Raw genomic sequence first — 24,558 nt, 5'->3', positions numbered from 1 at the left:
GGCCGTGTGCTGGAGCCGGGCTGTCGCAACAGCAGCACTGGGAGCAGCCCCATGGTCCCGTCCCGCGGCGGGCGTTCCGAGCAAGCCTTTGGTGCGGGTTTCCTGTCCCTTTGGGAACAGCACGTCCTGCTGCCAGGTCACGGTCATTTCAGGAAATGCAGACAGGATTTTTCTTCGATAGATGACATCACCAAGTTTTCCATGCCGGTGTTCGCAGACCGGCTGTGCTGGGAAAAGGGCTGTTGCAGTGCAATGGGTGAAGCGGGAGCTGTGCCCGTGCCGTTCCCGGTGCCGACACACGCAGGGATGCACCGTCCCCGGCTCCCTGACGGGGAGCATCCCGCCCTGACGGTGCCTGAGCAGCACCTGGCCTCTCGCCAAGGGCTCGGTGTCCCGGAGCCCCCCGTGGCCCTGCCGAGCCCTTCACTTCGACCCGCTCCTCTCCGGCCCCGTCTTCGCAGCCAGGCTCCCGGGAGAGTCACCGTGGCCGCTGTGTCACCGCTCTGACGGCGAGGATTTCCCCGGCCCCGGGTGAATTCCCCGCAGTGAGAACCCGCCCATCTCCGGCCCGCCGGCGCAGCGGGCGGTAAAACCCCGGAGCCCCCGCGCTGGAGCCGGGCTAGGGGGGCAGGCAGGCTGGGGATCCCGGGTGACAAATCTCGCTGCTGTGACCTTTTGCCGAACAAGTTCCTCTGCGAGAAGCACCTCGCCGTGACCTCAGCGCGGACTGCGCCGCGCGTTTCCCCCTCACGGCATTTTTCCTGCCATCGCCGTCCGGCCGTCTCCGTCCTGCCGCCGCCCATCCTTCCCGACCGCTGGCCTCCACCTGTCCCCCGAGCCGCGCCACGGGACGCGAGGTGGCCATGACACTCTGTGCGCAGGTAGGCGAGGGCCCACTGGTACCCAAAATGGCCAAAAGTGACTTTAAAACAATTCTGCCAGGTGCACGCTCCGGGCCATTTCCAAGGGACCAGGGGCTGCTCACCTATGGAGTGCAGCGGGAGATGGCTGTCTCCGATGGGACCGTGGGTGGGTCAGGTTGAGCACCACTGTCCGTCTTTTTCCCCCTCCAGCAAATGCAGTGGATGCGTGAGGGGGGGGTCCCAGGGGATGGATGGGAAGCCCCTGGGATGGACAAGGGCACCCAGGAGGTCCTAGGAGGCGGATGAGGTGGGCTCAGGGGAGGGATGAGGGAACCCAGCGGGTAGATGAGTAGTCCTGGGGGAGTGTGAGGGTGTCCCAGGGATCTGGGCTCTTTCCCAGCAGGGTCGCCTGAAGCAGGGATATGGCAGGGGACAGTGGAAAGTCAGCGAGGAGTGGTGCTGGGGAAGTGACAGAGGACGGGGTAAGGGAGTGACTGAGGAGCTGAGGGGGTGACAGTGACAGTGGCAGGGGGCATAACTGGGTGTGACAGTGGGGTGGTGACAGAGATTGATGTGAGGGTATTGGGGGGCAGACGTGGGTGGCGATGGGGTTGTTGTCGGAGTCGGGGTGTCGGGGATGCAGGGATGGGTGATGGTGTGTTGGGGGCATTGGGGGTGCAGAGGTGGGTGTTGTTGGGTGGTCGAGGGTGTCGGTGTGGAGGTGTTGGAAGTACAAGGCTGGGTGGTGGTGTTGGGGGTGTCAGGGGCGGGGCCGTTCCCGTGGGCGGGGCCGCTCCCGTGGGCGGGGCCGCTCCCGTGGCAGTGGGTGGGGCCCGGGCTCGCCACACGTGTCCGGGGGCGGGGCCTGATGGGGCTTCCGGTGCGGGCGCGCAGCGAGGGCCGGTGAGTGCGGGGCCCTCCGGGAGCGGCGGGCTCGGGCCTCGCTCCCCTTGGAGCCCTCCTGGCCGCGGGGAGTCCGGGCCACACGGGGGCAGCCCTGGGCTCTTCTCCGCTTCGCGGTGTCTCTGCTCGAGGGGGCTCCTCCCGGAGACGGGCTCGGGGCGTTCAGCCTGGAGAAGAGAAGGCTTCGGGGCGACCTCAGTTCAGAGCCCTTTCCAGTGCCTGAAGGGGCTCCAGGAGAGCTGGAGAGGACTGGGGACAAGGACATGGAATGACAGGACAAGGGGGAGCAGCTTCCCACTGCCAGCGGGCAGGTCTCGATGAGATATTGGGAATTGGGAGTCGTTCCCTGTGAGGGTGGGCAGGCCCTGGCACAGGGTGCCCAGAGCAGCTGGGGCTGCCCCTGGATCCCTGGCAGTGCCCAAGGCCAGGCTGGGCAGGCTGGGAGCAGCCTGGGACAGTGGGAGGTGACCTTTAAAGTCCCTTCCCATCCAAACCAGGGGACTCCACGGGTGTGCTCCTTAGGTGTTTTAGGTGCCTGTAGCATGTAGTCACAGGGAATGAAGGTATGAGATGCATAAGCAGCTAAAACAAAAGCATTTTATTCTTTGCCTTTTTTCCAATTTGCTCGTGCCTCTTGTGTCCTCATTTTCCATCCCTCTGGGGAACCCTTTGTGCCTGATTGGGTGCCACCACTAAACCTGGGCTCCACTGTGTGCCCAGCTTCCTCCCAGGAACATGCTGGCCTAGCTGCCTCTGGGCAGAGTTTTGGTCCCTCCTGACAGCTGACAAGCTGTGGCTGTGCTGGCCAACAGGGTTTTGGTGAACTGAGTTTATTCTATTTATTTCTTACCACCTTTAAGACAGTTTTTTACCTTATTTAAAGCAAAAAGTCATGATATCTCTAAACAGGCTGCATTTCAGTCAGCTCAGACAGGGAGAATTGTTAGGTCTGTCCTTCATGTCTCTGTGTTCTGGATTTAGTTCTTAAATTCAAGTTTCCTCCCATATTTTGGTGGTGAAGGCAGGGGTTTAGGGTGGTTTACATCTGTATGTTTACTTGTGTTGGAGGACAGTCTAATAATCTGTAATAACACAGTTTATATGACAAATCACCCCCCTGCAATTATAATCAGTTGGAGAAAATGCTTTTATTTTCAGTCTCTGGAGATACAGCCAGAACTTTTCGTTCACATGGCAGCAGCAAACTCTTCTCCACCTGGTTCTCTGGATCTAAACCAGCCTGGGTTTGCAAAGGAGATCCTGGGAACTAAACTGGAGGTCAAATACCTGTGCTCCGATTGCAAGAACATCCTGAGGCGGCCGTTCCAGGCGCAGTGCGGCCATCGCTACTGCTCCTACTGCCTGAAGAGAATCATCAGGTAACTGCTGGGCCTCCAGTGCCAAGGCACAATAGTTGAAAAGGCATTTTCAAGAACAAAAGCAGAGAGAAGTGTTGTTTTCACAGCCTTCTCACCAAGGGAGCTGTGTTCAGTCATTGAGATTCAGCATAGTCTCTTCTCTAAGGGAATGTGTAATCTCTGACTTGCCTTTGTTGATGCTTCAAAGTTCTCTTTTCCAGAATCCCCTGCACTGTTTTTGCTATTGAGGAGGCAGTCCAGGTCTATCACCTCTTTCCTTCATCAGTCATAAAGTCATCATTTCACTGTTGTGTAAAAATGGGAGAGGTTTAAGCACAAGCTGGCTTCCAGAGAAGTCTCTTTGTGTTCTATCTTACTCCTACCTTTGTCTGAAGAAAGCCTAATAGAATGTTTAATTGGCTGAAGAAAGAAATTAGAAAGAGGCATCAACAATACACACAAGCAAAGACTCAATGTGTTGCTTTAAAAATAAGAAAACACTGTCCTTTCATAAAGTTACCAGAAGTCAATTTATTGTTAAATCTTTTTTTCAATTTTTTTTTTGTCGTTGTGTTTGATTATTATTTTTCTGTCTGATAGTGCTGGACCTCAGAAGTGTGCCAGCTGTATCCAGGAAGGAATATACGAGGAAGGAATTTCTATTTTGGAAACAAGCTCGGTAAGGAAATATACATTGAAGAAAACCTAACAGAACACTGGTGTCAGTAATACCAGTTACAGTTTTTGCTTAAAACATGAGCTCTGAGAACTCCTTATTCGTAGGAACCCTTTTCTTCACCTGTGAGAAGGTGATTCCTGTGTTGGACTCCTCGGTGCTGAAATCCAGGTCACATGTGTGTAGTGGTGCCCTACTTAAAGCTGTCACAGAGATTTGGTTGCTGTTAACACACCTCTGAGGGTTGATGGGGCAACTGGTCTGGGAGGAGTTTTCAGAAAGAATTCAAAGTCCTGATCCAAACGGCAGTGCCTCAGTGATATTTGTGGTCTGCTTGTTTTGCCCTTTCAGGCTTTCCCAGACAATGCAGCGCGGCGGGAGGTGGAGAGTCTGCCTGCTGTCTGCATCAACAGCGGCTGCACCTGGAAGGGAACCATCAAAGAGTACGAGGTACCGGCCCAAGCAAGGCTTGGCACATCTGCATCCCTCTTCCCTCTGTTCTTGGGGAAGGCTCAGGGTGTTGTCTGTGCTCGCTGACAGTGGGGGAAAGTTGTCAAATCCCTGGACTTTACTGTCAGCTGGAGAGGTTCCCTGAATGAGGATTTGTGTGCCCTGCTGAGGGCACAGGCTGGACTGAGATCAGTTCAGATTTGCTTGTGATCACAGGGATTTGCTTGTGAGCGTGTTCCTTCCATGATGGGTACCACCTGCTCTCCTTGCAGCTCTTTTCTGCTATACAAGACTGTCAAGAAATTGCTGTGCCGTTAAATGGTTGTGAATTTCTCTGCATTATGTGAACCTAAAACTCTTCAGACTCCATCAACTCACAGCAAATGACCTGATCCCATTTCAACTGTCTCCAAAGCTACCAGGACAGTGGGACTGGATGTTGGGTACTGTCACCCATCACCCCAAACTGTTCTGGGACACAAAGCTACTGGACAGGATGGTTTTTTCATCTCATTTCTCCTCGAGGAGCCCACTAGCTTTTTAATGCAGATTTTAGTTGTGGCTGGGGGTGCTTGGTCTGTAGTGTGTGACTGTATGTGAAGCTTTTGGCTCCTGAAGGACAATTTTGTCATCCCTCTTGGAATGGCAGAACTGCCACGCTGGAGGCCTGAGATAAGAGGAATGCATTTTATTTCTCTCTAACACTCACTTCAGATTGATATCATAGCCTGGTGTTTCACACTCACCCCAGATTAAGATCATAGCCTGGTGGTTCACACTCACTCCTTATTAAGATCATAGCCTGGTGGTTTACAGAGCTTTGACAGTGACTGAGATGTGTTTCAGAAGCAGGTTTAACCTTGGTCTGTCCAGGCTAACACTGGGATTCTCCTGACATTGCAAAGTGGAAGGAAGAAGCAACAGCTGTGCATCAGGCCTGAGCATTCTGCCCAGACTGTGCCTCTGCCTGTTGGCAGAGAGATGCTTCTGCAGCTCTGCTTCCTTGTCCTGCTGTCTGAGCCTTCTGCTGTGCGCTCAAAGTTTAGTCCAAGAGATGAGGATGTCGGTGCTAAATGGTTCTGCTGCTGTGAACCCCCATTTGTACATCTGTGAGAGGCTCATGGTGTGGATGTGGGACTGAAGAAGTGTCAGATGAAAAGCTTAACACTACCACAGCACAGAGTTTGGGGATTGCCTGTCCAGGAACAGGGTACCCTGGTACTGAGGTTTCAGCTTCAGGCTGTGCTGGTGGTGTCTGCAGATTGTTTGCTCCATGCTTTAATTTCTGCTGGTGCCCAGAGGTCCGATATCTTCTGCAATGATTATAGTGAGCTCATCTTCATTAAACTAAACCATGTTATCTGTCAGCAACTTCCAGTGTTGATTGTGCTGTGGCTGATGAGCTGTGCTGAACTTTTTCTTCTGGCTTTAAGAAAAGTCTTAACGTGTTCTTGCAGAGCTCAGCAAAAATCTGCTGCTGCCTAAAGTTCTGCCTGTGTATTCTGACAAGTGTTAGAGTGCTTGAGTCTGGCCAGAGCTCCCTCTGGGAGTTCAGAGGGGCAGCGAGCTGTCCTGGGATCAGGGCTGCAGAAGCATGTGATGCCTCAGAACCTTGCACACTGCTGATGAAAAGCTCCCATATGGATGAGCCTGTGCCTTGTTTTCACTCTCCACTTGATCTTCCCAAACCCCAGTTTGGCCTTTGCTGGGACAAAGGATGATTGATGGATGTGTGGCCCTGGCGTGCGTGGGCTGTGGGGCTGGGGCATCTGTGATATCTTCCCTGCCAGGGGTTTTATGAGTCTGGGGGAGTCCTGTGTGGTAGAAGGGGTGTGAGGGTTTGGAGCAGTGCTGGCTGTTTCCTCTCAGGGGCTGACTCACCTCTCCTGCCTGCCCTGGTGGCATTCAGCCTAAGGAAGGAGGTTATTTTGTGCCCTCTCAGGAAAAGCTGGCTCTTTCCTAGGAACTGGTGGGAGGAGGCAAGGTCTGGCTTGTGTTATCTTCTCTCACATGCCTGCCAAAGAGCTGTGGCATTTAATCAGGACTGGCTGTCCCCATGCTGCCAAAGCCATGTGTGTCGCTGAAGAGGGCTGGGAAAGGAGGCGCTGGGTGGCTGTGTTAGCCCAGAGCCTTGTGATACCTTGGGCTAAGGTTAAACCCAGCCTGCAGGGCCACAGTGCAGAGCTGCCTGCTGCAGAGGAGCTGCATCCGTAGCTGTGCTGTGGTAGCGTCCTGCAGCAGCTCAGCACTCCCACTCTGGAAAGTACCTCAGAGCTATTTCTGACAGGACATGGAAAGTCCCTCAGAGTGAATTCACTGTTTGCTAATTTTAAAATCGTGTGTTGTGCTGAGAGAGGCTGCTCTCCCCTTGCAAACTTCTGATTTGCTAATCTTATCAGGGCACACACAGGGGAAACATGTTCTGCAGCTGGAAAGCTTAAACCTCAAGAAAAGGAGTAAAATGGATTTCAGTTTTGCTTTCTGTTCAGACTAAAGTTTGGCTCTCAAAGGAAAACGCAAAACTGAATGAGTGCTGTTTGTTTGGACATGACTTGCACTCTGCTTCAAGCTGTGTGGAGCATATGAAATATTTAAGTCTGGATTTATGGCTGCATTTTTCAGAGTCTGTAAATATTTTGTGGCATTTGGATAAAGTAGTTTGGGGCAGGGGGCTGAAGGGTTTTTCTTTTTATTAGTGACCTTTTTTACTGATGAGTCTGTCTGCATGTACATTTTGAAAATCAGGCTGTGGGCATGAGCCTTTAGATTCAAGAGCAAAGTCTGAGAAGGGCTGCAGAAACTAAATTCAGCCCATTAAAGCAAAAGGAAAAATCTCAAAACCAGTCCCAGTGATATCCAGGAGAGGGAGTTTGTGGTTCCTCAGCTCTGGTGTGTTCCTCCCACCCTACAGTACCTCTGGCTGTCCATGTCCCTCTCCTGTTTATCAGCATACTGTTGTCAGTTTCCATACACCTTTTATGATTGCCTTTCATCCCACCAGTTCCCTTCCTGTGTCCTCCCCCCAGGACTGGGCTGAGGAGGGGGGCACACGGGGTCAGCTTTGGCTTGGTTCCCCTGGGTTACCCCAGACAGGGAATTTAATGCAGCCCTCTTCTGCTGGAAGCAGAATTAACTGACACATAAGGAAATTGTCCAAGTTTAGGAAGTTTTTAAGTTTTAAAACTTAAAATTAAGTTTTAAGCTTAAACATGACGTTGGTGTTTAAACTAAGTTTTGTGGGGCTCAGATCAGCTCAGCTCCTGAGGCCAGGCAACAGTCAGGTGTGGGAACAAGCTGGAAACAACGTGCTTTCCTCGAGTTTGTTGCTGTCATTTTGATTTTAGAAAGTTCTTTGTAAGTGGAGCCTGGAAGGCTGCAGAAGGTGCAAAACTCCGATCCCAGGTGATGTTACTCAAAAGCCTGTGGTGTCAGAAAGGATGTCTGCAGCCCCTTCTGGGCTATGGGGCTTCCTGGCTCCAGAAGAACAGGATAACCAGGCATTCCTTTCTGCCCACTGTTCGTACCCAGGAGATGCTGTGGAGCCCCTGCCATGCCTTACCCAGGCAAAGCTCTCTCTTCAGAAGGCTCCTGGGGCCCCGAGCGTGTCGTGCCCCTCCTTCCCAGCTGTAACCCGGCGGTGCCCCAACGGGTTTTGGTGGTGATTTTCAGCTGAGGCTGAAACTTCAGGGTTTTGCACATTGCTTAGAGGAGAGCTGTTGGTCTTTGAAGCTCGTTCACCTGTCTCCTGCTCCACAAAGTTGTTCCTCTGGGTGTTGTATCATTGTTGTCTGTGTGGGGTACAACACTTGAGGTGCTGTGGCAGGAGCACTTGGTGCTCTGTAGCAGGGTGACCAGCCTTCTCTTTAAAACCCAGTGCAGCATTTATTGGCTTCTTCTGAAGGTTTTGGCTCCAAATTCTGGGCTGATGGTGAAGTGCAGTTTGCAGCTAGCTCCAGCAGGACCAGACAATTTTCTGGTGAGAGAATCCCTGACTTGCACATGGATGTGACCAAAAGGACCTTCTGCTTTTGGAAAAGGGATCAGACACACCTATAGTTTCCAGAGCCAGAGCTGAGGCCCACAAGCACACCCCAGCCACAGTCCCCACAGTTGCTGGTGTAGCTGCTGCCCAGTCACCAGCGATTTCCTGTCCAAACCATGGTGGGAGGCAGAGCCATGGCGAGTGCCAGAGAGCAGGCGTGGGAGGGAATTGGAAAGCCCCAGCCACAGAGGGTCTGCTCTTCACTTCTGAAACCAGCTCAGCCTTCTTGTTGTGACCCAAAACTTAATGGTTTTGACATCTGCTCCTTGGAGAATGAAAAGCTGTAAGTCACGAGGTTTGAAGTGGAGGGGAGTGCTAAGTGTGGTTCATATGGCTCTATGCTGTGAGGAAACCCCTCACCATGAATGCAGGTGGGGGAATTGTGGAGGGGTTTGGAAGAAGCATCCTGGAGTGTACCACCACTTCATGCTTGTTCATAGTTGAAAGCAACCAGGAGTGGCAGAACCTTTTTTTAAAAATTACAGAAAACCTGCTACTGCTTCAAATGCATTTTGTACTTTCCTCTGCCCTAAGAAATCACTCTTGCCTTCACACTTGTCTTCAGTACCTGAAACACTGCCTTCGTGTCCCTCTGCCAGCAATCCCCAAATCAAACCTCTGTCTGATCAGCCCTAACAATTGATGAACAAAACTTCAACACTGAAAACAAGAGTTCCTGCCCTGAGTCTGAACAGAGGCTTGAGCCAGGCCCACAGGAAACCCCACAAGGCTTCTTCTGCCTTTTGTCCTCACTCAGGTGGGCACCAGGGCACTGAGAGCAGTGAGGGTGTGCTGGGTTCCCAAGCCCTCACTGCCTGCCCAGCTGGAGCCAACAGTACCTAGTGATGCAAACTTCATCTTTGGTTTTGACAGTTTCTTTGAAATGATGCCAAATGAACTTGCTTGGATCTGTCAACAGCATGTCCCAGTAAGGGAGGAGTTTGTGTCTGGCACCAGCCTGTGTGATGGTCTCAGAAAGCTCCCATTCCCATTTGGCACTGGGAATTATAGACTGGGTTCCTGCTTTCCAGCCTTGTGTTGCTGGGCTCCGTGCAGAGGCACAAGGGCTGGGTGTGTGGTCACCCTGTGCCTGGTAGCCTGGCTCACCTGTGTGGGGAAAGGTTCAAGCAATCCTGGCATAGAACCAGCTTAGGACTTCTCTGGCAGGAGGAGCTGCAGCACAGAAGGGCATGGGGACTTCAGAGGAGCAGGGCATCCCAAAGCACCTGCCCTGTGTGGCACATTTCCATCTTGCAGGCTCTGGAGCCCCTGGGATTCCTAGCATGGTTACAAGACCTCAAATAAAAAACTGGACCTGTATGGATGTGGCAGATTATGAGCAGAGCAGCCTGGCAGCAGGGGCATGTCCTGTCCACCAGAGTATGGAGATAATGATTTCCAGCAGAAGCCTCTTCCAGAGTTGAAATTGAATTTAGGGATGCCCTGAGGTGAAATGGTGATCAGATTAAAGTGCAGTTTTCCCTTTTGGCTGAGGGAGAAGTAGGGGAGCAATTCACCCTGGCATTGTGTAGAAGCAGAGAATTTCTCAAGCTGGAAGTGATGGACAAGGATCATGCAGTCCATTTCCTGGCCCTGCACAAGACACCAGCAGACACCCCAACAACCCCACCCTGGGCATCTCTGGCAGTGCTGTCCAAACATTCCTGGAGCTCTGGCAGCCTCGGGGCCGTGCCCATTCCCTGGGGAGCCTGGGCAGTGCCAGCACCCTCTGGGGGCAGAACCTTTTCCTAATATCCATTCTAACCTCATCCTGACACAACTCCAGCCATTCCCTTGAGTCCTGTCACTGGCACACAGAGCAGAGGTCAGAGCTGCCCCTCATGAGGAAGCTTCAGAGCACAGTGAGATCTGCTCTCAGCCTCCTTAGGAATGATCACTGTGTGCTCCAGGGATCAGCTGCCCTTACCAAAACCCACTTTTCCCTCTGTATGCCTTCACTCCCCTGCACAGCTGCAATGCAAGAGTGCTGCCCTTGCTGGCCGGGATGAAACAGCCTCATCCTGCTGCCAGAGTGTCCAGAGAGAAACTTTGTCTGCAAACACTGCAAATTTAAATCATATACAGCTTTTCTGCTTTCCTGATATTGAGTTGGGAGATTCCCAGTACCCACGGGCAGCTCCATTTGCTAGTAGGCCTGCAGGCAGAGAGGAGAGCTCAGCACCTTTGAGCAGCCTGGAAAAGAGAAGGCTCTGGGGAAACCTCCCTGCAGCCTGTAAGTGCTTAAAGGGGACTTGAAAAAGATGTAGAGAGACTTTTTACATGGACACATAGTGACAGGAAAAGGGGGAGCAGTTTTAAGCCAAAAGAGGAGAGATTTAGATTAGATGTTAAGAGGAAATTCTTCCCTGTGAGGGTGGTGAGGCCCACGCACAGGTTGCCCGGAGCAGCTGTGGCTGCCCCATCCCTTGGAAGTGTCCAAGGCCAGGTTGGATGGGGCTTGGAATGACCTGGGATAGTGGAAGGTGTCCCTGCCCACAGTAGTGGGGTGGAATGAAATGAGTTTTAAGGTCCCTTCCAACCCAAACCATTCAATTATTCTGTGATTCTGATTTGCCTCACACACGGTCCCTGACTGTGGTCCTCTCCATTGCCCTGGTCCTCCCACGGGCAGCGGTCTCTGATTTTCTAACCTTTCTGGTGAGCTCCCAGAGAATGACATGTCTGGTGGTGGTGGGTGATGGGCAGGCTGCTGTGGGGTTGTGTCACTGTTTATTATTAGGGAAGGAAATTGATCAATCAGCGGCTTTGGTTGTAATTCAGTGGGAAGAACCGGGTGTTGCTGAAGGCTGTTAACTCTGCCCCATTGGATTTTCCTGCTCCTGCTGTTGGATGCTGCAGGCTGGTGTGTGCCTTGCTGGGTGAGCCATTGTCTTCCAGCTCCACTTGAATTCTTCCATGGCTGTCCCCTCTCTCTGATCCCTGTCCAGCTTGATTTCCATTCTGGTTTCCCTCTGGGAGAGTGCCTGCTCTTGCCTAGTCCCATGCACAGCTCCAAGCTCCACTTGGAGCTTTCTAGAGCTCCCAAAAACTTTCCAAGCAAGTGCCTGGATGTGAGTGTGGGTGGTGCTTATCCCTGTAGCAGAAGCTACAGCTATGGGTTTGGGAAAGATATAAACAGGAGGATTGCCCCATTGCAGGGGGAGTGGAGTGTGGCAGATCAGGCTCAAGTGCCAGCCCCTGCTCTTGGCTCCAGGGTCGGTTGGATTTCTTCCAGGAGTGATACCATCTATCTCTGTTCTGACACCCACGTGGGACAGGAGGAACAGGGGTTTCCAGAAGAACCTGAAACTGTTTATACAGAAATGTTTGGATCTGCGCTGGCTGAAGCCTCTGGTGTCTTTAACTATTTACATACACAGCAGTTTCTCTTTGAGCTCCTTCCCATGCTGCAGGCAGGGCTGCCCATTCTTGGCTGTTGCATCATGGTGCAGAGGGGAATCGGGATGGAGGATAAATGCTGGGAGGTGGGGAGTGTGGTTGTTTCACACCCACATGTTGGCATGGGAGACCATAAGTTTAAAATATTCCCTTTTAAAATAGTTGCCTCTGCAGTGAAATTTCCTTCTTTCAGCCAGACCATCTGTTCTGCCAGTGCTTTGTGGTTCATGGGGTAGATGTTACCGGGTGTTTCTAGAACATGAGAGCAGTAGGTGGGTAGGAAAAAGGGCTCTCTCCCTCTGAGTGAGTGGGATAAAGGCAGGCACTTGGCCCCCTCCTCCTCTGCAGGCAGCAGTGCCCTCCAGACCCCGCTGGCTGGCCAGTCATCTCTCCAGGGACACACGGTGAAACTCTCAGCTTAAGTTACTCACTTAAAGCATAAAAAGGAGAGAGTGACCAAGAAGCCGGGGTGGAGTTACTGCTGGTTTCACTTTTCACTTCCTGGTGTGTGACACGGTGAGGTTTGTGTGTGTTCCCCTAGAAGGTAACAGAGATTCATTGTGACCAAGTTTTCCAACATCTGGGTTCAGATAGCTGCATTAGAAATGCTCCTGGTTGGATTTTTTTTTCTGTCCCTACCATGGCAGGAGACTTCAGTGCTCTTATATTTTAATTTGAGTTTTGATCTGCATATTCATGGTGTTTCCAGTGCCTTGTTTCAACTGGTGGGTGTAGAACAAGAAGGTTTAAGCAGCGTGGAAATGGTACAGAAGCAGTGGCATGTTCCAGCATTCCATTTAGCCAGCACTGTTGCCAAAGACTCTACTGAGGACAGAGGATCACGTTGCCCTGATCGTTTGTTCAGCCTCTCTGGCCATCATCCAACCCTGAGTCTGGCTGCAGAGGCAATTGCTTGTGTGCAGGGACTGGTAAATGAAACAGTTTAAAAACAGTGTGCAGCTGTTTTCTTTCTGCTTGAAAAATGATATTCTAGTTCAAATGTGAAGATACAATCAGACAGCTCAGCCCGGCATGTGATGAGCTGTCACGGGGCCTATGCCTCAGCTGACTGATAACCATTACAGTGGAAAAACGACCCAAATTATCCTGCTGAGGCAGTGGCTCACTCCTCTCAAGCTGCATCAACGTGTCTTCTCCTGGCAGAGCCATTAATGGAGTTTCCCATTGATTATCTTGGCCATCAAAGCAATAATTTGAATTTTTTAAAAATCATTGTAGCATCTTTTAAATAGAGGTTGGGTGCTACATAGGCACCCAAAATTGGGGGAGTCTGGAGGTCACACAATGAGTCAGCAGCTCAGAGGCATCAGCGTGACTAAGGTCTGAGTGTAGGTTGGTAAATCCAGTGTTCATCTGTAATAAGGCATAAATCCAGCCCCTTGGGATTGTGCCTATCACAGAACCTCCATGAACCTCTTATCTGAGGACAAATATCTCCTGTATGTTCCTTCACAGGCTCATGATGAAGTCTGCCCTGAATTCCCGCTGACTTGTGAAGGCTGTGGGAAGAAGATTCCCAGGGAGAAGGTATCCATCCATCTGACTCTGTGCCGTGGGGGTATTTGGTGTCCTGATGGGCTGAGTTTGGCATTCTGGCAGCAGGGAGGAACAGAGTCCATTAGGAAATGAAGTGGGGAAAACAACTGAGTGGCAGCTGTTAATGTGGATGTGAGTTTTCCATAGGATAGGTGTGAGGTAATGTGGCTCAGGGGTGCTCACAGGTCAGTGTTGGTGCTGCCACTGCCACCTCCCTTGGGACCATGTATGGGGACAGAGCCCCTGTGGGAAAATTCGCTTATGGGTTTATCTTCTGTGTAGAGCAACTGCATCAACTACTGCTGCAATTTTGGAAACAGAGCCCATGTCCAGCTATATTAATTGATATCTAAGTAATAATCTAATGGAATCCATCTCTATAGAATTTCCAGGCTGCTGGCTCCTGGAACAAGGCTCAAGAGTCTGAAAAATTCAAGTTTTGGGGAACATTTTCAAAAAGCACATTCATCTGAAACCATCTTGCCTTCTACAGGCAAATATTTTTAGTAACAGAGTTGGAAAAAGCCCTTTAGCAGGGCAGGGGAACAGAGGCAGCAAAAAGAGGAGCAAAAGAGTTCTTCCAAATGGGCAGCATAAGGAGGGGCTAGGGGTGGGGGTACAGCCCACCTTATCTGCAGGCTGGGGTTTGGGGTACAGCCAACTTCTCTGCAGGTGGGAGATGAAGCCCTGCAGGAAGCCACCTCATGGGGTCCCCATGGGTGATCTACTCTGTGTTTAAATATTAACTCCCGTGTTTATTTCTCCAAATTCTTGTTGATTATTTGCTGCCATGTTAACTCCGAGTAACCTGACTCATTACACAAGCCACATGGATCTAGAAGTCTTTAAAAAAGTGGTTTAAAATCAGTTTTAATTGACATCTGTTGTAGCAGATGTAGGAGTTAAGTGGGGAGGGAATATGGTGGTGTTCAGAACAGAGCTCTGGTATCTGATGGTGAGAGGTGCACTAAACCCAAGCTGAAGCTGTGACAGTGCTCGTTGGATTAATCATGTGCTGTGTGGGAACCTGAACGAGTCATCTCAGTGCTGAGGGGTTAGTGGCACCTCTCAGCAGAAATGTAATGCTGGGATGGAGGTAAAAATACCAACCTGTAGCACGTCCTTACCAGAGTTGTGTGAAGTGCCCAAAATGAATGTGCCCTTGTTTCATGGGCTTATTGCCTGTGCCTCCCATTCTTCAGCCCTCAGGGAAGCTCATTATTCTGCATCCACAGCTTGATCCTGTACCCATTGCTTTTTCACTCTTGCATGTGCAGGTGAGCAGTGAGACCTCCCAGCCATCAAGAGAAGGAGAAATTGGGCTTCCTTCAGGTGTCAGGGCTGTATTTGCATTCCGGTGAAAGTCACACCTGATGGTGGGCAGAACCCGGGTTTAGTGGGCACTGTGACAGTGATTAGCCGTAGCTTGGGCATTCTTCAGCTTGGCTGTAGTTTCCCAAATGTCAGTGGGGTGACAAGGGAGCACTAGGGACACATGAGATCTAACACTGCTCTCCTTCCTCCCTGTCCAGTTTCGGGACCATGTGAAGACGTGTGGCAGGTCCAAAGTACCGTGCCGGTTCGAGGCTGTGGGCTGTGCTGAGGTGGTAAGGGCTCCTCTCTTGGGTTTCCCCAGGGCTTTTCAGTCCTAGCATTAGAGTTCCTGCAAACTGCTGTTGCCCAAACTGTCACGTGTGTTACATCTGTTTTCCTTCAGGTATTTGATTAACCCCCTTGCACATGGAGCTTTACATCATCTGCTGTGCAGAATCTGCGCATCCCAGGGATTAAATTCCTGTGGGATGAAATCTCCTTCTACTTTAAGAGCACTCTAAGTGCTTTGGGACTGGGGTGGTTATGCTACTTTCAGGGGGAATGGCTTCACACTGCCAGAGGTCAGGTTTAGATGAGATTTTTAGAAAGAAATTGTTCCTTGTGAGGGTGGGAAGGCCCTGGTACAGGGTGCCCAGAGGAGCTGTGGCTGTCCTGGGATCCCTTGGACAGGATGAGCTTTAAGGTCTCTTCACATCCAAGCAAGTGTGTAATAACTTGTGATTACAGTGATTCTGTAAGCAAAGTACTGGGGCCAGGCCGTTTCTCTATGTCACTTAGTTTTTGCAGGTCCTACTGGTTCAAATAAATCACTCCTCCAGGAGGTTATGTGAGGCTTTGTCCTTTGTTGCTGTTAGGTACATCTGACAGAGCTTTTCTGGGAGGAGTTGGAGGAAGGCAGAGCAGACAAGTACAGCTGGGGGAAGCGTTTAGCAACCCTCATTGTATGTGATTTGAAACATTTCTAAAACTAAACAAAAACCCAAACCACCCCCACCAAAACACATTTTTCCATTATTTCTTTGTTTTTTCCCCCCTATAAATTGTAAATTTAAAGCTGATGTTGTGACCTGTGTTGTAGTGTGTTTTTATACTTTGTAATACTTTGAAGTAGTTTTGGTTTTGTATCCTCGTATTTTTCCCAAATGGTTTATCCCAAACTGTACCCCCTCCCTTTACCTGTGTAATCCCTCTCCCTGGATGAGATGACCCCCAAACCCCCATCCTGGCTCTCTGTCAATCACTCAGCATTCCATCCCCTCCATCTAGAAGCTTCAGCCCAGGATGTCGAGCCATCAGCCAGAGGCCAGGGGTCAGCCCCCCAAGCCTTGCCCCATACGCTGTCCTAAATGTCCATCCCCCAGTACCAATCCCTCAGGGTCACTTATTGGTCAGTAAATGTTCTCTGCTTTGGGTTTCCACCTCCCTTTTAATGTAACCTTGGCACCTCTCCCGGGGCTCTCAGCAGGAGCCCCCTGAGGTGCAGGAGCTCCTTCGAGACTCCTAGAATAAAACCTTGGATTAACCCCAGCTAAGAGCCGGCCCTTTATCTCCTACCGATGTGTCTCCTGCTGCAAAGGCACCAGCCCAGGTGCCCTCAGCACCCTCAGGGCACAGACAGTGTCTCCCCTCAGCACCCTCAGGGCACAGACAGTGTCTCCCCTCAGCACCCTCAGGGCACAGACAGTGTCTCCCCTCAGCACCCTCAGGGCACAGACAGTGTCCCCTTCAGGGCACAGACAGTGTCTCCCCTCAGGGCACAGACAGTGTCTCCCCTCAGCACCCTCGGGGCACAGACAGTGTCTCCCCTCGGGGCACAGACAGTGTCTCCCCTCAGCACTCTCAGGGCACAGACAGTGTCTCCCCTCAGCACTCTCAGGGCACAGACAGTGTCTCCCCTCAGCATCCTCAGGGCACAGACAGTGTCCCCCTCAGGGCACAGACAGTGTCTCCCCTCGGGGCACAGACAGTGTCTCCCCTCAGGGCACAGACAGTGTCTCCCCTCAGCACCCTCAGGGCACAGACAGTGTCTCCCCTCATGGCACAGACAGTGTCCCCCTCAGGGCACAGACAGTGTCTCCCCTCAGCACCCTCAGGGCACAGACAGTGTCTCCCCTCAGCACCCTCAGGGCACAGACAGTGTCTCCCCTCAGCACCCTCAGGGCACAGACAGTGTCTCCCCTCAGGGCACAGACAGTGTCTCCCCTCAGCACCCTCAGGGCACAGACAGTGTCCCCCTCGGGGCACAGACAGTGTCTCCCCTCAGGGTACAGAGAGTATCTCCCCTCAGCACCCTCGGGGCACAGACAGTGTCTCCCTGCTGTCGGCAGTGCCGGGGCTGACCCCGGTGTCTGGGACTCAGGGCTGGCCAGGGATCCTGAGAGGCTCCCAGAGGGACAGAGACAACCTGGATAGGAGGAATTTGTTCTGTGGATGGTGACAGTGTAGATTGCACATGCTGAATGGGGGATGTATTTCTCTTCATGTAGGTGGAAAATGAAAAGCTCCCAGAACACGAAAGGAAGTGTTTGGCAGAGCATCTCTACATGCTTCTGAGCTCTGTGCTCAGCCTCAAGACTGGTGCTGGGGACCTGAAGCCCCTTCCTGTCCCTTCCTCATCACAAAACAGTTCCCCACTTCTGGGAGCAAACTCGCTGTGCTCGGAGTCGGAGCTCTCCCGGTCCGTAGAGCTCTTGGGAAGGTGTGAGGCCCTTGAGAGGAAAACAGCTACCTTTGAGAACATTGTCTGTGTGCTTAACCGGGAGGTGGAGAGAGTGTCCCTGACAGCTGAGGCCTACAGTCGCCAGCACCGGCTGGACCAGGAGAAAATCGAAACGCTGAGCAACAAGGTGTGTAACTGCTCACCTGGGTTCCCACACTCCCAGCAGAGGTTGTTTCCTGTTTCCTTTCTGTGTCATGAGCTAGCAAAGCTTCACCACTTGGTCCTGAAACTCCACAAATCTGAAGGCAGAAGTAAAATACCCTGTGTGCCTATGCCCAATCCTCAGCAGCTCCCTGGAAAAGCTGGGAATTTAACTGACCTGTCTAAAGCATCAGACCTCTGTTAATTATCAAACTGAGTGAGATACTGAGGGGTTCTTCCTCAGCACAGTTTTCTGACAAGAGCCAGAGCACCCAGAATTTCACTGCATCTCCTTGTGCTGCATCTCACTGAATCTGTGGGGCTGCTCACCTTCCAGACTTTTCCAAATGAGTGCTGCCTTTGCCATAGGAGTGCCATCAGTGCTGCTGCCTGCAGTGACAGGCTGGAGGTGTGAAGGAGCTGCCTCCACCAGTCTGCTCCACCACAGTCCCTTGTGGAGGGCTCCTGGTGTTCCTGGCGCCTGGAGCTGTGCAGTTTGCAGCGCACCTGTGCTCTCTGGGCAGCTGATCTGCCGTGACCCTGTGTGAGCTGGCAGGGACAAACCCTCCAGAGGGTGTAGGTTCTTTTCTTTCTCAATTTAGTTTTGTCACAATGCTGAGTTATTGGGGATTTTTTCCCCATCCACACTTCTTGTACTGCTCAGCCAATGGAGCAGCTCCTTGGAAGGAGTTTTACATTGGCTACGGGAAAGTTCCCAGCTCAAGCACTAAGCTGTTTTGATGGATCTTCTCCAGAGAAGGAAGCTTCAGTGAATTGGCTTATGTTGCTCAGTTTCTCCCTCCCTGCTCCCTGTCCATTTTGGAGGTCTCTCCCAGGCCCCAGGGCCTGCATGTTTCTCACCTGCACCACGTGTCCCACTGAGCAGGTCCGGCAGCTGGAGAGGAGCATTGGGCTTAAAGACCTGGCCATGGCTGAGATGGAGGAGAAGATCCGCAACATGGAGGCTTCCACCTACGATGGGGTTTTCATCTGGAAGATAACGGAGTTTGCGCGGAAGCGTCAGGAGGCGATAACGGGCCGCTCGCCTGCCATCTTCTCTCCAGGTGCGCAAAGTCCCCAAAATCTCTTGCATCTCAGCTGCGTGTGGGTCTCGTGGCAGGACCTTTGCTTGGGAAATGCTGCCAGGCTGAGAAAAGAAATATTCCATATGGAAGGGAGTGTTTTATCTTGGAGAGTGAAGCATGCAGAGCAGTGCTGTTCCAAGAGGGAAGAGAGGGCTGAGAGGAGAGAGATGCAGGCTGTGGATGGGATGAGAAAGGGAATTGGCTGTAATTGTTTGGTTTGCATTAAATGTAAAGGCAAGGAAATACCAGCTGATATCTGTGTTAAAGAAAAGGAAGTGGAGATACTGCTTACAGTGTTGTGAGGACAGAGTGCCACGGGGTTTGGCAAAGGGCAAAATCTTGCGCTAAAAACAGCAAGTTGTTCAAGGAAGATTCATTCAGGGCCTGACCCAGGACAAGCCAGGGTGAAGGCTATCAGTCTTGGGGGGGAAGGGGCAGGGCCTTACTGGCTTCTTGCTCTGCTCCTCACCTGGGCCAGAGAGAGCAGGATGCCCAGCTGCATGGTCCCTCTCCCTGGCTGCTCCCACCACTCTGGAGCCATCTTTCCTTCTGTTCCTCGATGGGTTTTATATTCAAAGGGTGATGAGAGTGCTGAGAAGGCCCAGTGGGGATATTCTCCTTGGACTAACAAAGGGGTCATCTGTCCTGAGAGCTTTTGGGTAAAGCAGGTGGGGAGGAAGGAGTGGAGGAAATGAGCTGGGCATTTCCAAGAGGGATGCAGTGACAAAGATCCGATCTCTTGCTCCTCACCCTGTGCGAGAGCACAGTGTCTCTGCTATTCATAGTCTGCCTGTTGAGAAAAGCACCAAGTCCTGCAGTAAATTATTGGCTGTGACCCCTGATCTCTGCCTGTGCCCACTGAGCCTCGCCCAGCCAGTCCCAGATGTGCTCTGTGCCACTGTGGGAGGGTGACTTGTGGCAGGTCCCCTTCCAAGCTGTGACCCCACACAGGTCTAGTGTCACAATACAGGCATTCCCAGGACTGCTGGGGAAGGAAAGTGCCTGAAATCCGATCCTGGCCACGCCCAAGCCATGCTGTGGGAATCCAAATGAGAATTAAAGTTCACTTGCTTGAGCCCCTGCCCGGATCAGAGGCATCAGCTCACAGTGGAGGTGCTGAGAGTGCTGTGCTTCCAGCCAGGTGCTTTATGGGGGGATTTGTTCCTGCTCACCAGTGTTGCTGCCATGAACCACAGCTCCTTCAGCCCTGAGGTGCAGGAGGATTGGCCCAAATCTGGGGCAGATCTCCCCTGGCAGTGAGGGAATAGCCAGGGGACTGGTGACTGCTCTGTGCACAGCATCTGCTCAGGCCAGGGGCTGCACTTCCTGGCCTTGGGCTTTCCAGACCACCTCTGGTGCAGCCCAGACCTGGCTTCTCTCAGATTCCAAACTTCAGAGCGCTCGGATTTCAGAGAGATCTGCTGTTGCTAGGCTGTGCTGCATTGGACCCTCACTGTGCCTGTTCCACTCTTCTCTAACAGCTTTCTACACCAGCAAGTACGGCTACAAGATGTGTCTGCGCGTGTACCTGAATGGGGACGGCACCGGCCGTGGCACCCACCTGTCCCTGTTTTTTGTGGTGATGAAGGGACCTAACGATGCGCTGCTGCGGTGGCCCTTTAACCAGAAGGTGGGTCTGGAGCAGAGCCCACTGTGCCCGTCCATGGCCTCTCTGGTTCAGCACCCACTGGAGTTTCTCAGCACTGCCACTCCGGGCCGCTTGGCAAGGCAGTGTTGACTGCCCTGGGGGTTGCCCAGGTGTGCTGAGAGCAATGGCTGTGCTGTGGGGCAAGGGGGTGACATGGGCTGTTGGGAATCGCACAGAGCCTCTGCAAGGGTTGGGGGCAAGGGAAGGTTGTGGTGGCCTCAGAGCTTGGGGACAGTGGGTGCTCATTCCCTGTCAGGAGCTCAGATCCCAGCTCTTGGGCACTGCAGGTTTGTGGAACACATGGAGGCGGAGTGAGCGGGCACAAGCAGATGCAGAGAGGACAACAGCCCTGGCTCAGGGAAATACCTGAGTGCAGTGTCAGTTCTGAGAGCAGAGTGTAGGTTTTCAGTCAGTCTGACAGAGTTGTGCTGCCACAGGGAAGTTTCCAGCGATAGGCAGGATGTGGGGATGGGGAGGGTTTCTACAGGATGTTCCTGAGGTGATGTTCTCTGCTGGTCCCACTCAGAGAAATTTCTCTGATTTGCAGGTGCACGGGGTGGCTGTGGCTGCTGGTTACCTGCATGCAGGTCACTGGACTGGCCTTCCATGTGTCTTTTATTCAGCCACTCCCCTGTGCTTTCACCTTTCCCCACAGGTCACCCTGATGCTTCTGGACCAGAATAACCGGGAGCACATCATCGATGCCTTCCGCCCCGACGTGACGTCCTCGTCCTTCCAGCGCCCCGTCACGGAGATGAACATCGCCAGCGGCTGCCCCCTCTTCTGCCCCGTGTCCGTCATGGAAGCCAAGAACTCCTACGTGCGTGATGATGCCATCTTTATTAAAGCCATCGTTGATCTCACGGGCCTCTAACCCTGCTGACCTTGGAGCAGTGAGCATGGAGCCAGCACTGCCCAGGGCATCTTGTGCTGCACTTCAGGCGGGTCTGAGAGCAAGAGGGGGCACAGAGAGGGGAAAAGCCCTTCCTGAAAAGGAACCTTTGCTCTGAGTGGAAATGAGGTGTCTGATAGGAGCTCTCCTGAGGAGAGGGTTGGGTGGACACTGGCAGGCTGTGGAATATGGAAGATTCCCTGCAGGGACTTGGATGTCTGAACTGCTGCTGTCTGGACTCCAGTGGAAACCAGTGCAGCTCTTGCTCTACCAGTTTAGCCGACATCCACAGCTCTCTAGTAAAACAGCGGTTTGCCCTGCCTGAGCTCCACCTCCTGTGGATTTTGGCTCCGCTGTCTAGGATTTCCCTCTGAGATCTCCATGTTCCTGGAAGTTGTGGGGTGCCATGGCTCTGCACTGCTGATTGCTCCACACCCCGGGAGACCAGGAGGGTGTGTGACAGCTGCAGTACCAGCTGGGCAAGAGAGACACAGACTGGTTTGATGCCGTTGGTGTGTTGGGAGGATGCTGAGCCCAGCTGCAGGGCAGGAGAGCCCTTAGTCCAGCCCTTTCTGGGTGTGTGATGGGTGGTGTGTGCTGGAGTGTGGAATGGGGCAGGAGGTGCTGTTGCCCAGGAGGGACCATGGGGCAGCACCAGGGATGCCTGTGGTGAAGAAATGAATCTCTGTGGAGATTGTCCCTCCTGTGCCAGGAGAGGAGGGTGGCACAGAGCTCGGTGTGCACCCTGAAAGCTCCAAGCCCTGCCCCTCTCTGCCCTGTGTGCTGAGCAGCACTGGGTGGGATGGGTGCTGTGCTGGGAGCTGTCTTTGCTCATAGGCAAAGACAAGAGAACTGGCTGCATTTCCATGGTGGGACAGCTCCACCAGCCTTCCTCGGGCTCCTGCTGCTGTTGAGCTCCACATCCATCTGCAGCTGCACTGCCGTGTCTGTCTGGGCACTGCGGCCTTGGCCATGGGATGTGTACTGTGTGCCCATGCAGGGGGCACTGCTGGCCAGCCCCTGCACTCTCACAGCGCCTGCAGTCACCAGCAGCAGGTCTCCCTCACTGTTCCTCCCCATCCCTGAGCTCAGGAGTCATGGGGCACCTGGTTCCCAGTGGCAGGTTCCTGGTTCCTCCACTTGGCCCCACGTTGAACCTGCAGCCACCTGGGTAGGATCTGGGGGCTGGAGAAGTGAAGCATGCTGTCCCCTTTCTGTCCCTGGGTTCCTTCCCTCTGGACAGCACAGGTTCAGCAACCATGAGAAGGTCTCAGTGTTAGTGGGGAAGAACTGGCTGCCACATCCCTGCATAGTGCCCTCTACAGCTTTGTTGTAGCCATGAGTAGCTCTGGATGGGCCCTGATCCAGGGTGAACTCGAAGCCTCTCACACCCCTGTCAGTGGCTGAATGTGCCACAGGAGATGTTGGGTGACAGGAACCAGCTGTGAGCACCCTGCATTGATCAGGGGCCCTGGCTGGCGCTTGTGCTGCTCCTCAGGCAGTGAGGCTGGAACGTGGTCACCCTCCTCAGTGGCTGCCAGGGATTGGCCCTCCACTGCCAGCAGCTCCTGCCAGGCGCCCAGCCCGTGTCTGATGGCTGCAGAGCCTGCCAGGCTTGTGGTCTGCTCACACCCTGGCTCTGGCACAGCCACCCTGAGGGGTCCAGAACACCATCAGGCTCTGCCCTGGCAGGGAGCCCTGCAAGGTCTGGCTGTCCCCCCCATGTGCTGGCACTGCCCTGACCTATCCCTGGGGCTGTTTGGAATGTCCCTGCTGCTGCCCAGGAGCTCAGGGGCCTCCAACCTTCCTGACCTTGGAGCAGTGAGCATGGAACCAGGAGCTCAGGGGTGCCCAGTGCCCTGCTGGCTGAGCTGCACCCGGGGCTGCTGTGCTGGCCAGGTGCTCTCCAGACAGGTGCTGGGGTGACCTGGGATTCCCTTTGGAATCAGTGCATGGAACCTCTCCCATGTGTGTGTGCAGGGTCTGGGGACAGAGCCAGCCCCTGCTGCTGGGGGAGGGGGACAGAAGCTGGTGACAGCACAGCCTGAGCAGGGAGAGGGGTCACAGGACCCCTCCCTTTGTGAAGTTCCCTCCAGCCTGTCCCGAGGGACAGATCGAGCCCTGTGTTGCTGCTCTCACGCTGTGCCTTATGAGGAAATCCAGGCTAGCAGAGCCCTGCTCCCATCTACAGCAGCTCCCCAGGGATGCTTGGAAAAGCCTGGGAAGGGACAGGAGAGTCAGCTCTGCTCACAGAATTGCTGGGAGTTGAGTGTTCTGTGTTGATCAGAATGTCTGCTCAGGGGGTGCTGCCTCAGCGGGGCTGGGGGCTCTGCAGTGCCAGGAGGGGCTGTGGAGACACTGGCTCGCTTGGGGCTGGGGGCTCTGGGCTGCTTTCAGGGTGGGAACTGGTGCTCCTGCCCCAGCACGTTTGGAAGGTCTGTGGGAGAGTCGGTGCTGCAGCAAAGCTCCGGCTGAGCTCTTCAGGCCACGGGAACACGGCCTGGCAGCCCCTCCTGCTGGGAGCCCTTTCCTCCCCACCCTCCTGCTACTGCTGATGCTGCCGGGCCTTTTTTGGCTCTCAGCAGCTCTGCAGCTGGCAGCAGGAGTTGTGCCCATGTGCTGCAGACAGGGGCCCGGCCCCTTCCTGGGCACAGCTCTGCCAGCCTGGGGGCACATGCACAAACACTGGACACAAGCCACCGCTGGATTTTTGTGGGTTTTTTTTTTCTTTTGACTACACCATCTCAACACTGTGAACTAGGTTTTGTTTTCCTTGAGGGTGTAGTATGGTCAGAACCACTAATAAAAGCTGTTTGAACAGCATTGCTGTGTGTGAGCCAGGGGATCCTGGGCACAGCATGGGGGAGGATTGTGTCAGGCTAGGGGGGTTTCTCTGCTGGGGGATTATTTCTGTGCTGGGAACTCTCCCCAGCTCCTGCATCCCTGCAGGAGGATTCCCAAACAAGGAGGGAACAGGGGGATCTGCAATGGGAAGGGAAGGAGCTGGAGTCTGGCTGCTGGAGCTCCACTGGGCCAAAGGCCAGTGGGAGCCAGTGCAGCAGGGCTGGGCCAGTGGTTCCAGTGCTTCTGCTGCTGAGGCAAATCCAGCAGTCCAGTCCTTGGTTGTAACAGCTCTGAGTTCCTCCAGAACAGGCTGCTTTTCCCTCACCACTGTTGGGAGCCCAGTGCCTGCAGGATGCCTGTTCCTGCCCCTCCCATGCTGCAGCACCAGCCCAGGGACTAAACCCATGTGGGGGCAGCAGCCTGGTGACCTCTACTCACTGTGTATGGAAGAGACAAACACAAGGAATGACCATGGGCACCTGTCCCCTCTGGGAAGCCCCCAGATGCCCCTTCACACCACAGCAGCTGCTGCACCAGGGAGATGCAAAGGGCAATGAGGGGACAGTGGCATTGCAGCTCAGGAGGCTGCTGTGGCACAGGAATGCCAAACAGCATTGGAGAGCTCTCTGTTTACCTGTTCTGTGCC

The 24,558-nt window shown here is 53.3% G+C and overlaps 1 protein-coding gene across 3 annotated transcripts; it reads left to right on the top strand.

Moving 5' to 3' along the window:
- The first annotated feature begins 758 nt into the window (after positions 1-758).
- TRAF2 (TNF receptor associated factor 2) lies at positions 759-23,891 on the top strand. Of its 3 annotated transcripts, none has more exons than XM_063175031.1 (10): positions 759-881; positions 2,925-3,145; positions 3,725-3,803; positions 4,152-4,250; positions 13,168-13,239; positions 14,781-14,855; positions 17,070-17,429; positions 18,330-18,507; positions 20,010-20,158; positions 20,832-23,891. In XM_063175031.1, the coding sequence occupies exons 1-10, from the start codon at positions 864-866 to the stop codon at positions 21,048-21,050; spliced, it is 1,470 nt and encodes a 489-aa protein (XP_063031101.1). In that variant the 5' UTR covers positions 759-863; the 3' UTR covers positions 21,051-23,891. The 3 variants fall into 3 exon arrangements, with proteins under 3 accessions (XP_063031101.1, XP_063031102.1, XP_063031100.1); XM_063175032.1 differs by lacking the exon at positions 759-881 and adding an exon at positions 1,725-1,766; XM_063175030.1 differs by lacking the exon at positions 759-881 and adding an exon at positions 1,892-2,230.
- Positions 23,892-24,558: the final 667 nt, after the last annotated feature.

The sequence above is a fragment of the Melospiza melodia genome, chromosome 22 (genome assembly GCF_035770615.1).
Source record: "Melospiza melodia melodia isolate bMelMel2 chromosome 22, bMelMel2.pri, whole genome shotgun sequence".
NCBI classification, from domain to species: Eukaryota; Metazoa; Chordata; class Aves; order Passeriformes; family Passerellidae; genus Melospiza; species Melospiza melodia.
The sequence above is the reverse complement of the archived record's forward strand: the minus strand, read 5'-3'. Positions and strand labels throughout refer to the sequence as shown.